This window comes from Onychostruthus taczanowskii, unplaced genomic scaffold (genome assembly GCF_017590055.1).
Source record: "Onychostruthus taczanowskii isolate IOZ18803 unplaced genomic scaffold, ASM1759005v1 scaffold9, whole genome shotgun sequence".
Classification (NCBI taxonomy): Eukaryota; Metazoa; Chordata; class Aves; order Passeriformes; family Passeridae; genus Onychostruthus; species Onychostruthus taczanowskii.
The window spans coordinates 13,433,350-13,451,264 of record NW_024506993.1 but is presented as its reverse complement, the minus strand read 5'-3'; the positions used below and the strand labels follow the sequence as shown (position 1 = coordinate 13,451,264).

Here is a 17,915-nt window from a genome sequence, read left to right as displayed (position 1 = left end):
TTAAGTAAATTTTGGAAAATTTGGCCAAATGTGTATACAAGGTATGAATATGCTCTGTTAATATGCTTCATAGCTGGAAGTCAGGTGTGAGTGAGCAAGCACACATGAAGAACAAACCAGTATTAGTCCTACAGCTTTACTGAACATTTTCTATAAAAGTGTACAATTTATTCCTGCCAGATGAAAACAAAAATCCCACCTACTTGCCTCTAAGCAGAGATCCTAACAAAGCACCCATAAACCGAGAATAAAATCTCCTTACTCCTTTACTTGTTAACCTCCTCACACCCCCATTCCCCATTTTGCCATAGGGGACTCCCCAGACATTCAGCTCCAGCCCAGAGGGCTGCGATGGGCGCAGAAAAGTAGAATCTGGGCAGGATCCCAGCTCTTCAATGGGAAGGAGCACCGTAACGCTGGGAGCCACTAGATGCCACTCTTGTCTCATCCCGGTACAAGTCTGAGAGTATTTATGGCTGTTTAAAAAACCCAACTGTGCCCTCCCACCCCCTAGGTTCCTTTAAAGATGTTCCTTTGGTATTTCAGATATTTTGCCTTTCATTTTTTTTCCTTAATTAAACTTACAATATGACCCCGTTGTTTATAGTTTTCCTTCCCGCCGCTGTAATGCTACACTTGTTTATAAATATTTCAAAGCTATTCCTAGACAATATTTTTGTTGCTGGATTCTTGCATAGCTGTGTTGTCCTCTATCTCATTTTTCTCTTTGGGTGGGATTCCAAAAATTCTGACATAAGTATTCATCTATGTTTGATTGATTTCACAGCCAGTTATGGTGTAAGAACCTCTGCATCTAATTTTCTAAAAAATTCTCCAAAGAACTTCACCTTTGCATTTTTTTTCCATATCAGATACAGTAGGAAGCTCTGAAATTGTTGTATGTTCAGATTTTGCCATTGATAACCCTTTTAGTACATTTGTCATGGAATTTCCAAGAAAGTTGCCTCACTGTAGATTCCCCAATTTTCCCATGTAATTTCCATGCATATTCTAAGCCAGGTATTTGAGGAAGAATAAGTGTAAAAATGTTCAGGTTATTTAAGACAATAGAGGAAAAATTTAAAAAATAAAGCAATCCCTACAACCTTCAACATAACAGAATTGTAATGTTCTATCTGCACAATAGTAAACTTAAATTTCTTTTGTTGGCAAGACTGAAGCTGTTCTTTTGTTTGCATGAACTTGATATAGACCTTGTGATTCTGCTGTTTTCCATACAGAATCAAATGTTCTTTTTCAGTTTTTAATGACTTCTGTGTACTGTAAGCTACCTGTATGGCAGCCAGAGCTGATGAAGTCACTTGCTTGAATGATAGACATATATATTTTTGCAAAAACTTGTGAATAACATGGCTGAAAAATGATGAAAGGCCTATAAAGACCTCCTGCACTTTGACTTAAGTTAGGTTTAGATTTACCTGAGCATTTTCTTGCGCATGTGGGATGCTGTGAATTGATACAAAAATGCAGAGGGATAGATCCATGGAGAAAGCCTTTTGTACCCTGCTCAGTTTCTTAGAGGTGAGGGTAGTTGGTTGAGCTCTGTGGAGAGAAACGTGATTTTGGAACACCAAAATGTGAGAATAGAGGGAAAAGATGTTAGTGCATAAAAATATGTCAGTAATAAGGACTATTTAAATATAGTAGAGATACCTTTATTGAGAGTTGATAGACTGTATGCCAATAAAAACTATTATTCCCTTCTTTTTAAGAAAAACCCCAGAAGTATTAGTGGTTTATAGAATTAACAACCACACTGCATGCAGACCAAAGTCCAGAGCTAAGTTTGCCTCTGGAACCTTAACTTTATTGCTTCCATATCTCTGAATAATAACTGTGCAACTTGAAAGTTCCCTTTTTGTCATTTGCAATGGAATGATTTAATTTATTTAAGTTTCTGTGATGAACACTTAATGCCTCACACATGTAGGGAAGGGTACAGTCCGTGACTCAGCGCCTGAGTCTGCAACTGCAGCCTGTCTGCACTGCTGCACTGAGGAAGCTCTTGTGGTCATTAGCAAAGGCTGACCTCTCTGTTTGTATACAATGTTTTGGCCATGCAATTGTTGAAGGGTAAGTTTAGGGATGTGGTTAAATTAGTCTAATTTTATTAACTCTCTGGGGACCATAGCAGTTATTTATGAAACGTCACTCTGAAGTTCCCTTCTCCTCTGCTATCAGATCTCCTTTGTAATCTCTTCCCAATAAGCTCCCCATTACTTCCCTTTCCTGTGAATATTTAAGTGGTGGTGGTGAAAAGAGACTCTGTATCAGCTTTTCTGAAGCACATCCTTACGTGGTGTATCTGGAGAACATAAACCCCTCACAGAGCTATACTGGCTCACAGAAATGGGAGCAAGCGTTGAGTTTCTTTCTCCCCAAGGGACAATGGTTGGCAGTTCCATTTGTCAGGAGTAATTCTATGCCCTTGCTTGGAGAGCTCCATGCCGAGGGTTTGCAGATGCCAGTTTTGCCCAAGAGCCACCATCTGCAGGATCAGCAGCTGCTGGGACAGGCACACACCCTCTGGCCCTGAGCAGCTCCCTCACACCACATCCATCTCCACCCCTGTGCTTCCTGAGAAGTGTCCATCTCCCATGTCCTCCTCACAGTGTCCATCCTCACCCCTCCCAGCAGCTGGGGCACAAGGACAGCACACCTCTCAGCAGACGATCTGCTGTTGTCACTAAAAGTCTGAGTATCCAATATGGTTTTCCTCTCTGGGGTGATCTTCAGGTGATGTCTCCTTACCCTGATGTGAGCAAGCTGCTGGTGTCAGGAAATGTCTTGTCTGGCAATAAATGACCTTGCTTGTTCCACCTTTGGGGTAACTAAAAGGAGAAGGGGCAGCTCTGGTACAGGACTCCCAGTCTTGTAGCTGCACCCCACCTCCTGCAATATTTCCTGCAGTCTGGTGAAGCGCAGGCACAGCTGGGAGCAGAAGGAGCTGCCTGCAGGGCAGGGCTGGCTCGGCGGGCTGGCAGCTGGGTCTGCAACAGGGCCAGGCCAGCACTGGGGTGCTCCTGTGGGAAACCTTGGGCACAGCCCGTAGGGAGCCCCAGAGTGGGAGAGGACTGTGCTGTGCAGGGATAAAAGGATGTCTGTTGTCATGTGGGGGCTCTGTGCATTTTTTTCCCCCTAATTAACTATGGCTTTTTCCCCTCTCTTCCAATATTAAGTCAGGATGCTTTCCTCAGATGTAGAAGGGCAGACATTTTGAAGGAAATTAGTTTTAATCTAATAAAGTCTGTTCCAGGACAGAATTTGCAGTAAGCATAACCTTTTATAAATAAAACTGAAAAAGTAAAAAACCACTGAATTTAAGAGAAGAGAGTGTACGTGACATGTTTTTTTGAGTAAGTACTGGGACAGGAGGTTTATTCCCCCATTAGTGTAGGTATATAACTTGGAGGCCAGTAAGTGCCAGATACAGATGGACTAAAAATATAAAGTGTGGTTAAGAGAGAGATTTTATTTTCAGTTTTTACAAACCTACATATGTTGAACCTCAGTAAAAACTAGTTACTACAGAATGAGAACAATAAAATAATCAATGAGCTTATGGATATAATCAATATGTTTTTGAGCTGACAAAAATAATAACCTTGATAGAAAAGGGCTTAGGGAGAATTTATATTAAACCAACATAATGATAGTTATTATCAGAGTAGGAAGTTATGATTAGAATGAGGAATGTATTATGAGCGCGTTTAGTGTTATGATATGTAATTTACAATATAATTTGTTTATTCATGGGGTTTTTTTTCTGTTGTTAATGTATGGAATGCTTCTTTTTAGTGAATCACAGTAAGAAATGGGTAGCTCAGGACAGTTTAAAGGGACCCTTGTAACTTACTGTTGGGTAACATGATTAGAAACACCTGAATCCAGGGTTTCTCTGACATCCTTTGTGGCCCGTGTGGTCAGCCCAGGGCCATGAGGAAGTTGCTGCCTGGGGGTTTGATAGCAGGTGATCTGTGTAGGATAAGGCTGCCTCTGAGGTCAAAGGCTCTCCTGATAATAATTCTAATTAACTTGGGCACAGTGCTACGTACGCAAAGTAACAACTTCCAGCTCACTTTTTTCAGTCTCTGTATTAAGAGAGTTGCTGCCCTGGCTTGTGCTATGCAGCATAGTTGTACTTAATCACAACAGAGGTCACACCAAATTTAAAGCCAAATGTAAGGTTTGAGAATAAGAATTAAATATTTAAGTCACCCAGGCATTTATTTTTTCCATTTCACTTATCTTTTTGGGAGGCATGTGGAATTTTGGACAGAGAAGAACTAAAGTAATAATTCCTTTTCCCATGCTTTATTCCCTATATCACTTTTTTCCTCTGTCATCTTGCTTTCACTTAAATTTAATTTTAGCATGGTGAAATACAAACCAAATTCAGAAACTGAGCATACATTAGGAATGTTTTATTCTTGCTGATTGCAGGTAAGTAAACACCAGTGAAGGACTGTGCTTGCCAGCCCTTTCCAAACCTTATGTTAGAACTTGTGGAGCCATGCCAAGCACTGATGGACTTCAGCTATCATTAAAAGCTAAATTTCCATCAGATTTTTGCTAAGGTTCACAGAACTCCTCAAGCAAATTTGAGCCTCATGGCGGTAGTCTGAGGATTGATTTATTGTTGTGTATCAAACTCTAAAATGGTTTGGGTTTCATGTTTTCAGCATTACAAGTAAATTTGGAAGCTCCGATCCTGACGCATAGCTGAGTGCAAAATCCAGAGTGAGCCAGAGTAGAAATCAAAACTGATTCTTCTCAAACCATGCAGATGAAACCTGCAGATTTTTTTTTCCTAGAAGTCTGTACTATGTGCCTTTCAAAGGACTGATAATAGCTTGTTCTTATTTTACAAATATAGACAGATAAGAGTTGGCAAACACTCTGAAGAGAAAGAAAAGAGAATGAAGGAAAAGAGGTACGAAGAAGCTGTGAGCCAACCAGCCCCAGAACCATACTGTGAAATGATATGGCTAAAATATGTGCATGGTAAATAGTGTGACATTGAAAAATGAAACATTCAATATTGCAGCCAGAGGAGAAAAATGCCAGCTCCAAAATTGGCTTCTGGCAGTATGTTCAGAGAGTCAATAGGCATATGCTTGATTGCAGTTTGGGTGGAAAGAAAGGAGATTCACAAAGTTCTATTTCAGTTCTTTCTGTATTTTCCCACACTATGAATTAATCACACCAAATACTAATTATATACTTGCAACATTCTGAATTCCTGCATAAACTATGGAAAAATGTGGAGATGTTTCCAAGACTGGAGCAGCTCTAACAATGAATGCCTATATGTGCTTTTGCAACTGTTTGCTGTGCGTCATCCTCAAACCCAGTTATGTTCTGCAGATTTACTCTTCTGTACTTTGATGGTGATTTACACTCCTAGGGAAGCAGTTGGGTGAAACCATGTCTCAGAAATGTGGAAGCTTAATATAAATAAATGAAACCCAGGCGCTCAATTTCAGTGAATCACAGCCTTTTGACGTTTATAATTTCAACACATGATTGTCCCCAGCTACTCAACCTCTGTGACTCATGGTGATGCTTCAGCTATTGGCTCGACAGAAAATGTAAACCTTAAGGCTGGGGGTTTTTAGCTATTCTAAGATGCTAAAAGATCTAGATCCACACAAGTGGGACAAATTCATACCTACTAACAGTGTGTAAGGAAACTGTCTGATCATTCTGAATTAATGATGCCCTGATTATCTTGCCTGTAACCATGTGGTCAAATGAAGAGTTTTCTACAGGCTTTGAGATACAGGCAGGTGTAATAAATTATTTTGTTGCTGTTGAAAATAGAAGCACAGCCTGACTATGGAGGTGAAATTATTTCAGGGGGTAAATCTGAGAGGGTTAAATTCTTCATGTTGCTAGGGTTGCTCTTGCCTGGAATGGGAGCACTGTGGGAAGGTTTCATCCAAAGGGAACCCATGAGGGAGCTGAAGTGCTGGGATCAGGAGGGGTAGGTGCACCTGGGATCAGGTGGGCACTTTGAACTGCTCTGTGTCAGTGAGGCCTGTGGGGAGCTGGCAGGGACTCTGGAGTGCTGCTCTGTGCTGTTCAGGGGTACATCAGACACAGCATCCGAGGGCACAGAAGTACCAGTGATGCTCTGAGGGGCAGGTAACGCTGTGGGGGTTTTTCGTCAGGCAGTTTCAGTTCTGCAGGTATGACAAATGTGATAATTCCAATTTTGATCAAGAGTGATCTCTCTCATGAGATATATATTATGATGAATTTTGGTTTGGTTTTTTATTTTTTTCCCCTGCACTTCTAACAACATGAATAAAGAACAGTGTCTAATGAAAAACTGCATGGTTTTAGCAAAATTTTCTTGTGGAAATGTGTAGATAAGCTTGATTTTCTGGTTTGAAGTAAAAGAATTAGCTTTTGGGGGAAGTAAAAATTGAAGTAGGAGGAAAAATTTTGAGTTTCAGAAACGAGATTGAAATTTCCCAAATTCATTAACCTACTAAATTGCAGTTAATAGCAGAGACACAATTAGTAAGATTCCGATGAGTTTGGTGTTAAGTAATTTTCTCATTTTTATCTGATTTTTTTACTTTTAGCAGCCTGGTGATAGGAACATTTACTTCAGTTTCCTCCGAATTTGTTGTAAAGTAGATTGAAGAAGAGTAGAAACAAAAGAATGAATAGAATAAGAAAATAAGAAGGGTGAAGCTCCTCACCTGTCATCTTGCAGCACTCAGCAGATCTGCCCAGTGTGATGAGGTGTACAAAGGCTGTCTCTGGAAATACCCTAAAGGTTTGAGAAACAAGAATATCAGAGCTAACTGGGAAAAACACTGGTGAACTAATCTTGCTGCTTTCCATGGAGAACCATAAAACTGGCTGTATTTTCAGGGCTGTTTTCTTTTTTTCCTATTTGTTAGTATTTGCCTGACTGAGTCCTGCCTTTCAGTAATTACTATGAGGCTCAGGTAGGAGAAACCCCAGCTTAACATCTGAACTTAGTCTGGAAGATGCCAGTGTTGTGTGTGGGTCATGAACTCTCAGCACTCTGCTCTCTCTCTAAATGTCCTTAGAGCAGAGCAGGCAGGTGATTTGCTCTTTGGCCACTGCTCACAGGAGAGCCTGGGAGCTGAACTCTGCCAGACAACTGCTACAGAGAAGCACTAAAAAACAGACTTATTTCACCTTCTCTGGTACAGTCACACACAGGATTTGGGGAGTGGGTATTAAAATGTGCAGATGCAAACCCTCCTAATTCTTCTGTACATAAAAGTGGTGTTGTATCAGATTAGCCTCTTAGTCATGTGTATGCTCCAAGATAAATGGACAGCTATTGTTTTCAGCTGCTGCACCCACCATTCACATCAAAGTCTCTGCATAGCTGTAACAGAGATGAGAAGCTTTTTTTAATCGAATGTGTCTCATTTCCTTCAAGTATTTATGGCTTGTCACTGTCAAACTGAACCCAAGATGCTGACAAATATGCAAGTCATTTGTAAAGCAGTTAAAGTACAGGATATATATAAGTAGAGACATTCTTCTGATTAGAAAATAATCTTGTATTAATAATAAGTCTTCCTGTTGTAAAATTCTTTCTAAATACAGTAATATTCAGAATGGGAATTAGAGCTATTTCAGGGATGACATTTCATTATTTCCAATCAGCTTTACTATAAACAAACCCTGCAAATTTTTCGGTGTCAGCATATAGCTCAGGTAAAACTAAGCTCATATTTGTGCTCTGAGTACCTGAATGTTTGCTGAGGATTTATTCATGGCATATTTCTGTTTCTGGATGATGTGTGTTACATTAGGCATTTTGAATGGTATCCATTAGCATAAGCCTTTCTGTCTTTGAAAATATTTATGTCACTAAAGTTTATAAGTCTGTTTTAGGTCTCTATGTTTGTTTAAACTACAGATCAGTAAATGGCTGAGATGTGTGTTGCATTTCAGGGTTTCTCCATGATATGTTGTAGCTATTGTTGTTCAGATCCCTGTGTGGTCCAGTCATGTCATATATTATTTCAAAAAAATAGCTAATGACAAGCTATTGCTTAATGAAGTGCTTTCATGGCACCTTATTTAGGAGGGAGGATCTTTTTTCTGGCAGTTGGAGGCTTTTGTAACAATATCTACTGTAATTTCTCCCTTGGAATCTACACAGAGTAAGTCATCTGTGCAGTAAACTTATGTCCAGGAAGCCTGAATTAATAACCTCTGGGTCAGCTTCACAAATTTCTCATTATTCCAAATACCTTTTCCTGTTGGCTAAGCCTTTTGTTCAAGATGAACTGAATTGCAGTGGTTATAGATGGCTTATGACCTGGAAAAGGCTATTGGCAATACAGGTACATTTTGTCACAGACTTAAAATGAAGCAAGCATGGGAGTAAAAGACAGTAAATGTAGTGGTTATCCATGAAAATAACCTCACAAACAGTAAATATGTTCATATTTTTATGAATATTGTTTTAGCTGTAGCAATAAGCTCAGAGCCAACATATTCAAAACTGATAAATCTTTTTTATACGGGCGTATATTATATTAGCACTAATCTTTATTTCTACAATAAATATTTAAAGGCAATGGAGGATTTTCATGCCAAGCATAATTAAAAAATTTACGTAATTTTTTTTTTCAGCTCTTCCTCAATGTAGACAAATGCAGTGGAATTTATAAATCTGTATGTCATATTTTTCATTAAGAAGACAGTAACAATTAAGAAAAAAATGCTATTTGCCCTTAAAAATGTCATTGTTCAGATGATGTCCTGAACAAAAGATGCAGGATCTCAGATAAACATCTGGTAGGAATGAGGGCTTCTTCATTGCTAGATGAGCACTTCAGACTCATTTGTGACTGAATGATACTGTATTTTCTCTTGTTATTTTCAATTTATCCTTTACCAGAGAGACAGGAAGGAGCAGTGAAATAGGAAATTAGGATGTTTAGAGAGAGTAACTAGAGAGAGCTAAAAAGTGTTTTTTAAACTGTTTAGATGGCTGAGAGGCCCCTGTGTGTGTGATCTTTCCTGCTGAGCTGAGGGAAGTGTACAAATACAAGATGTACCCAGTCTGGGCTGCCCCTCTCTGCTGGGGACATCCTCAGCTCCCAGCAGACGTTTCATGCAAAGCCCATCTTAGGAATATTTCTTGGATTCTTCAGAGTCTTTGGGAGATGTTATCTCTCTTGCTTCTTGAACCTAAACTCTTAATGATTGTAAACAAGACAGAGCAGCAAGAGGATTGCGGGGTAGATGATTCATAAAACTACCAGTTATCCCACTCCCCAGATGGATTCCAAACTAGAAATTTGGAAGCCTCTGGTTGACTCAATTTGCCTGATCAGCTTTTCTGCAAGTGTTTATCTGTTTTAATTTAGAGTGGTTAAATTTGCCACACGAGCTTACTCTGGAACATGGAAATGGTGGTAGTGTTTGAAAATCTCAGTCCTTTCTGCAGCTGCATTCACAGTGTCCCCCTGTGCTCTGGTTTGACCATAACTCTGAAGTTTGTGTAGGATTCCAATAGCAACACACTCCACAGCTCAGTGAGTATCACCAGTAAATTGTTCTGTGAGTATCTGAGAATTTAATATAGAGAAGAAATAGTTGTCCAGACTCCAGATAGTTTCATGATGTTGCTCCGACAAATTCAGTTTATGTAATGTGTTCTTCTATTGCTGCTGTTATGTTTATCATTGTTGGCCTGTCTTTTCTTCATGTGAAAAATGGTTAGAAGTTGAAAACATAAAAGAGACAGTTTTTGTATTTCATAAACTTAACTCTTGGGCTCTACCACTCACTTATTCTCACAAGTTCAGGATGGGAATAGTGTGCAGATGTTCATTTTACCTACACAGATATTTTTCAATATCCAGGTTCTTAACTTGCCCTTCTTTCCAACCTCCCTTGTCTCCCAGCTCTGTCCCTAGGGCAAATAAAAACTCATATTTGATGTAAACCTGCCTCAGCTGGTTTATGTGGATTCTGATTTTCTGTATCTAGGACTCACACTTGCTGAATGGAGTCAAGAAAAAAACCTAGTGTGTGACATGAAGTATTTTCTTTGTGTCTTTTATTAAACTTTATTCATACAATCAGTACAAAGCAAAATTGTAAAGAATCAGGGAAGTGCACGTGCATACTCTGCGATACCCTGTGAGATGATTTTAAACACTTCAAAATTATTTTATGAATAAAATAGATGCCATTGTCCTTCCCCCTTTACTCTAGAGACATGTGTTTCTTTTATTAAATTAACTCATCATCATGGTTTTGTTATTTCAACTGTGGGCTTAGCTGACCAAATTTCTATATTGCTTGAGAGAGTCATTAATCATTTGAAGATGATTTGTATATGTTCAGTTGCTCAACATCTCATCTCTCACTTTACCCCCAAATAAATTCAATAATGTTGCACGTGTTCTTTTGCTTTCCTTTTTGTAGTCAATAATATTAATTTAACCTCCTGTGTGTTGGTGGGTGGTTGGAAGAAACAAAACAAAGATGGGATTGTGGTGAGCACCAAGAAATTCTGTTCTGTTCTAGTTCTTCACTATTTAATTATTTTGATTATCCCCTGTTGGTCTGAAAAAAATAAATCTGGTAAAGTACATGTTTAATTCATCATTCAGGGCCACGGTTAGTGTTCAGATGTTGACTGCTGGATACAAACTGCTTGTTACTTTCTGTATTTTTGGGAGCAGCAATGAATGCCCAGCCCAAGGTTATAGACAGGCTCTCCTGTCCCTGAGCGTGCCGTGCTGGGGAGGCTGCGCAGCCCTGGCTCAGCACAGAGCAGCAATACATGCGTGCTTCAGACTGAAGAGTCTGGGTTAAAGTTGCTTCTCATGGGACACAGAGAAGATGCAGAGCTCAAGAAATATTTTTTTCTTCCTGCTTGGAAGCTGGAATGAGGCACTTAGGGCATGTGATTGTAGAAAGGCACAGAGAAGTCACATAACGTCTCTGCTGATAATTGGAAGCAGCCTTGAGGTTGTCATCAACCTGAATGTGTCAGATGAGCTGAATATGCACAGAACGACACTGATTTCACTTTAAAAGTTTTCATCTTATCTGTTTGGGAAATAGTTTGCTTTTCTGTCTCTATAGCATGTTTTAAACTGTATGGATGGTATTTTTTAATGTTCTATATTGAGCACCATTCACTGGTTACCTCATGGTAAAATGAAAGACATCAGAATATATTAGTGCTTTGATTTTGAAGCAAGTCTGCCATTTTGCTCTTTTTCAGAATTATTTTGTAGAAGTTGTTGATCCTGCTTATTCATTAGCTTGGTATTAGCTGTAGGGCTTTCAAGAGAAATGAAGAAATCCTGTGGTTCTAGCTAGTAATAAAAAAGGTATTAAAATGAATTAAAATCTTGCAGGTTTTTGCATCTGTAAGGATACACATATGGTATAATTTATTTAAAAAGGTCAGTCCCATAAAACTGGTTTGGGGAATATTTGAGTTAGTGGAATTTAGAAGAAAGGCATCCTGACAACCTGTTGTCATGTGTTTTGCTTAATCTAAGTATTCTGCATCTGTGATTTGGCCACACCTAAGTTAGTGGGATACTACATCTAACCTAAAAATAAAATGAGACATAGTGAAGGTTTTTAATGCTCTGAAAATATGAATCTAATAATAGATTACTGTGTAATGTTTTGTCTTGGTTTTCCTAGTTTGAAAAGGGAGGATCAACCCTGCTGCAGGATGGAAATAATTGTAAGTTTGATCCAAGTGTGTTCAAATATGTTTCAGTGTCCTCAAGCCTTCAGAAACACCTATTAGTCTTCCCTTGTTTTCTTTGATCTTGCAACGTTTGTCCTTTTGGAGTGACAAGTTTTAGGCTAATTGCTGCTGCTTCCAACGTATTGTTTAAATAAAGTCCAACAAACCTCTTGTGTTTATTAGTAAGAAAATTGAGCTGCTTCTAATGGTCTGTTTCTGAATTGGAGCAGTGAGTGTGGAGCCCTTGTCCGTGTCCATCAGGAAAGGGAAGGAGCATCCCCAGCTGCTGAGGCCAAGGTGGAAGAGCAGGACTGAGCTGAGAAGGGGCAGCCCCAGCCCCAGCACTGTTCCTGTCCTGCTCACTCAGCAGTGTGTGTGCAGGAGATGACAAGCCTTAGCAAGGGCCACTTTGCCACACTGCTAGATTTTCCAGGTGGGGTTTTTTGCCTTTCCACCCTGCCCCAGTGTTGGATGGTGACTGGGCTGCAGGTTTTGCCTGGTCACTGGCTGGGCTGCAGCTCTCTGGGGTTGGGCGTAATTCTGTGTGTTTGAAATCCTCAACCTCCACAAATGCACAGACCCTACAATCATTGTGTTCTGGTTGCAAGATGATTCACTTAAGTCATGAAAATCTTGTTTAATGTTGCTCTGGAGATTTTCATTACACTTATTCCATGGTTTGCTGCATCTCTAGGATCATGGTCCCTGGCTCTGAATTCACTATTCCATGCAACTGGAATCTTTTAACCTACACACACTGGGAGAAGGGAAAAATTATGATGTCACCAGAGTAGGGATTTTTTTTGGTCTTTAGCAGAAAGTATTCCTTAGGATTTCTTATGTGTTTGAAAATGTGAACACTGAATATTTGCTCTTCTAAAAAAAAATGATAGATATCCAATAAGGCTTGTCAAGGTGTCCAAAATATCAAACTAAAAGCCTGTTACGTGTTTTCTTTTTCCTTGTTTTATTTACTAAATTTTAGCGAACAAAGACTTTTTGTTCAGTCTTGTGACAAAGAAGAGGCTCAAGAGCTTTTGCATGTAAAAGTAAATATTTTTGAAGTTATTTATCTGTAAAGAAAAAGGAGGCTTCATCTGAAACTTGTAACCTAAAGTGATGTTTTTAACTTTAATGGATGATTTAAAATAGCCATCATAATAATTTGTGCATTCAGTGAATCAGTTAATCCTTACAAGCCTGAGACCTTGAGGTCTTATCAATTGAGGTCTTATCAATCTACAATAGATTTTATACTATAATGAAGTATTATTTATTTATCCTCTTTTATGGCAATTTTAAGAGGGTAATCATATTGAGATGGAATGTATAGCCTGGGGGAAGGTCATCTTAATTTGATTGTGTAGAAAACAGATCCGTTCTTTTTCAAGGATGCAAGTAATGTTTCTGTACTACTTCCATAATTAAAGTGGGACTGATTACAACTTTTCAAATCCCAGGTGTATTTTGAGCTGAATAGAGACATAAAAAAGAGGGGGAAAAGGTGCTGGATGTTCCTACAGAGAGCAAGGAGGAACCTTCAAAGAACAATTAGAAATTATAAAGATTGTCTCTTACAGCAAGAGATGCTGTTTTCTCAAACATAAAAGCCTTTTAAAATTCAGAAGTTTTATTGAATGGGGCACTTTACTTTTATGACCTTTTATGCTTGCTAAACAGACCAAGTTATTGACTACAAAAGCTTTAATCATATGCTTGAAAACATAGATTCTCCTTACTGGACAACTGCCAGAAGAGATTTTTTGAGCCTTAGAAACAGATATGCATTCAGATGTTTGTCACTTCTTTAACTGGAGTACCAGGACAGGGATTGCTGTCTCCAATGTGTTCTAAATAGGATAGCCTCCCTCAGAATGGATCACTTTGCTCATTTTGCTTTTCACATATAACAAACCTTTCTGTTCACCTTAGAGATTTCTCTTATTTGTCAGTCTTGAGAAAAAAACTTTTTGTCTTTTTGGTTCAAACTCTGATGGTAATAGCTTTTGTTGTAACTGTAGATGTTTCAAATTCTGTGCATTTCTAGCTGTCTGAGCTATTTCATGGTAGGTTTTGCTTTCCCCTTAATTTTCCATGTTATTTGCTGTTACTTCATTTTCTCTGATGCTCTAGCCTTGAGGCTCAATGCAAATGCCATAAACTTTCCTTAATTTAATATCTTTCAGATACATTTAACTTTCTCTTTAGATGGGCTGAAAAGTTACAGAAACACTGTGGAAATGGTTCTTCAGTAGTTAGGAATTATCAGTTAATCCAAATATTGCTCTAATGCTGGCTCATTAGTGCAAATCATTCCCATTTACATCTTTCTGGTCCTCACTGCTCTGTGAATGAGACTTTCTTTGCTGTTTAGGTAAAAATAATTTCTATAGTGTAGAAAAAAATAGCAAACTAAAATTGTGGCTTGCACTCTTTCATGCTGTTAAAAACCAAAACACTTCATTTTAAAATGCAGTGATAAAAGTGATACTTGTTTACTCTTATGCCAAATACTCTCCAAGTTGCAAAGGCAGTTTGCATTACAATCTATCTTTTAAGTTTAATAGTAAACATTTATGTTTAAATAAATATGCTGTTTATAATGTTAACAAATGCTTGATAAAATATTAAGGCATGACTGGATATCTATTTACAGAATGATATATGTAAAAGGCAATATAGAACATCAGTCTTGTACAACACTGCATTTATGTGAGATGTGTGCAATGCTTTTCAATACTGCACCTAAATTACTGAAGTTTTATTTCAGACAAGTATCCACTGTTGTTATCAAGGTGCTTGTTTAGCTGAGACATCATGCCAAAAGAAGTGGCTAAGCTGGAACAGAGAACTTTGAAACAGTTTCCTTACCTTGCATATCACTTCTCACCTCCAATCTACTCCAGTGGTTCCCATTGCAGGCCACAAACTTTGCACTTCCCTGGTTTTACTGTTATATATTTTGAGCAAATTAATTTTCTCATAATTAACATAAGTCTTTGGCAGCCATCCTAAGCAAGCACACAGCACATGTTTTTTTATTGTGGCTGAAGGTATCTTTTGTCTTAAGACAAACTTGCTTCTGCCTGTCAGCATGAAGGCTGCTGTAAAGCAGTTTTGTGATCAGTCTCTGTCTCCTGTGATTTCAGGGTATGGCAGAGCAGCCCAGGGTTCTGCACACTGTCAGCAATAGGATTATTTTGGGGGGTCTCAAATATGGTCAGCTCTCTGCTGGGGCAGAATGGTCCAGTGCTGTTCTGCTGGGCACTGATCCCTTTATATTGGCTTGCACTAGGAAAACTTTACAGGGATAAAACTGAAAACTGAGATTTCAATTTGCCTTGTCTTATTATTGTGATACAGTGTGGGCTTTCAAAATGTCAGCTCAAACATGCAGAATGATGAAGATACTGCAAAGGAAAGTACAAGCAAAAAACCCCAATGTATGTACTTGAGCAAATCTAAATGCATTAAAGTCTAAAAGCTGATTTTTGGTTCTAATGATTCATGTAACAGCTGACATGAAGGAGAATTCCTCACTCACCTACAGGTCTCTAGGTAAGGTTGGAGCAAACTCATCTGTTGGACAAGTCACAGTAGAGCTGAGTCTGATCCTAACCTGGATAATTATCTTGTTATTTATTAGACTAATAACTTTCTGGTGTGTTATATTGTGTGCACTCAGAACTCACCTAGTTAAGGTTATATCAAAGACTGACCTCCACTGACAAGATTAAATTGAAGTCATTTTCTCTAAGAGCTTAGGTAAAGTATTTGTGTTGTCAGCAAACAGGACTTTATCCTCTTTCCCTTGGGCTTTATCTCAAATGCAGTGTCAGAATGCCAGATGGATTTGCTTTCTCATTTTTTCTTCAATTTTTAATATTCTTTCTATCACTTTTCAGCTGTCACACTCAATAATTTCCTTGGAAAGGAAGAGCCCAAAAGAAGCCATTGTATAACAGCCCTGCTTAAATGCTCATCTTTTTCAGTACTATTTTTGAGCTGCATATATTACCTGATGTTTAATCCTTAGAATTTGCGTGACTGTCTTAAATATGCTATTTTTGTAGGCTTCTCATTTGCAAAAAACCCTCAACAAGCCAAAGCCCCCCCAGCCCTGTCCCAATCAAACAGATAACCCCCCAAACTAAACAAGAAAATATTAATAATCTGCAATAGTATAAGGAATACTCCATGCTACAATTTGCTTTTAAAAACCCAAAACATAAATCATATTATTGTGTATACACTGGTAGAATTGAGAAGAGAAAATACAGACTCAGACCAATAAATCAATGAATACTAAATCAAGTGAAGAATCAGTCCTAAATATCCTTAATTGTAAAATAAGTGGTTTAGTTTTTCCTTTTTTTTTTTATTTTTTAAATACAGCAGATTTTGGTAGTTGGCTAGCCTTGCCTCTTACAGAACTTGATGAAAGAGGTTGCCTACTAATTAACTTCTTTGGAAAAGGAAATAATCCACAGAATGAAATTAAATAATGCTTGTTTAGAGTTGATTTCAAGTACATACTGACATCCTTATTAGAAATTTGTCCATTTTCCCTTCCATTTACAAAATATTATAAAAGCCATGGGCAAATAAAATTTACATCCTTGAAATTACCAAGTCTATATGTGAATTTCTGTAGAAATTATTCCATAGTATGTACCTTAAGTTCAGTTCAAGAAGAACAGTATATTGCTATATATTGTAGTACAGAATACTCTATCCTGAAATAAACATGGATTTATGTTTAAACAGTATATGCATTTACTCTCAAATGGATATTAGGGCAGGGACTCATATTTAAATTAGTGATTCTTCAAAGACACTAAACTTTGGCCTCCTCCAATTAGGAAGCACATCACAAAGTATTGCCAAGGGTTAAGGTACTTAAGAGGTCAAAAAATAGGCTGTACTGTTTGTTGCTTTCAAAGCTTAGTAAAATTTCTGGTTAAACTAGGTCATAAAGATATCAATAATTTTATCTAAATTGCTTTTGCTTGTCTGGTTATAGTTCCGTACAAAATAGGCCAAATAGTCTTCAGGAATCTTTAAAGGGCAGGCAATTATTTCTTGTTCAAAATAAGTCACTATTAAGTTTATATATCCAGATGAAAGTATGCATTTTTTAGAAGGCCAGCTATGGTGTGCATTCCTAAAATTCAGTATGAAGCAAATAATTTTAGGCAATGTCAGTCGGTACACATTGAGTACACATCCACAGCTATAGTTAATACTCCTGAGGAGTAAAAACACTTCTCGTTTGTCAGGGACTAAGTTCAGCACTGACAGCACTTCTTGATCTGGTGGAAGTAAGCTAAACAGGACTCATAATTAAGTAATCATACAGAAAAATATTTAAATTTAGAAAGCTTTGTATTAAAAATGGTACAAATGTTGTTTATGATTAAAGCTTTTCTTGGACTGTCCTTAATATTTTCAGGGCAGCCAAAAAACTGAAACAATATGGGGTTTTCTTGAGATGTATTGATAAATCTGTTTTCATAAATGTACCTGTACAAAGAGTATAGAGGGAACCTGAGATAAGAATTTCTTGTTCTAGCTGGAGATGTTAATCAGCGGATTGACAGATGTACTAAAACATTCAAACCTCATTTTGATGCTGAATGTGCATTCTGAACAGGGAATGTGGGTTTCTGTTGCAGTATGAATACTTCAATGCTGTACTCATAAATGAACGAGATGAAGAAGGAAATTATCTGGAGCTGGGCAAGGAGTTCATCCTGGTGCCAAACGACCACTTCAACAACTTGCCTGTGAACATCAGTCTGAGCGACGTCCAAGTACCCACCAACATGTACAACAAGGGTAAGAAAAGAGCTGCTTTATTTCATCGTTCCACTGGCCAAACAAAAGCACACCCTTGCTTAAAAATGAAGCTGTTGATTAACTGTGTATTATCTGTGTTTTCCAGCTGGCAATAATACTGAAATTTTCTATGGAAGAATGTTTTAAGTATGACAGTTCTGTAATATCTTTTGTTTTGTGCCAGTTCAGCAGTTTAATGAGGTTAATGATTTGCATATGAGGCTTGCATGAGTTTTGTCATAGAGTATGGTAGAATGTTTATCCACTGAATATTTGTTTATTCCATTCCATGAATTATTTTCCAGAATATTCAAATTAT

General features: G+C 38.0%; 1 protein-coding gene across 1 annotated transcript in view; it reads left to right on the top strand.

Moving 5' to 3' along the window:
- Positions 1-17,915, top strand: part of CACNA2D3 (calcium voltage-gated channel auxiliary subunit alpha2delta 3) — a 408,036-nt gene that overhangs the window by 153,092 nt on the left and 237,029 nt on the right. The window contains exon 5 of the mRNA XM_041425790.1: positions 17,434-17,596. Within this exon, the coding sequence (XP_041281724.1) occupies positions 17,434-17,596 (163 nt within the window). The remainder of the gene's footprint in view (positions 1-17,433; positions 17,597-17,915) is intronic.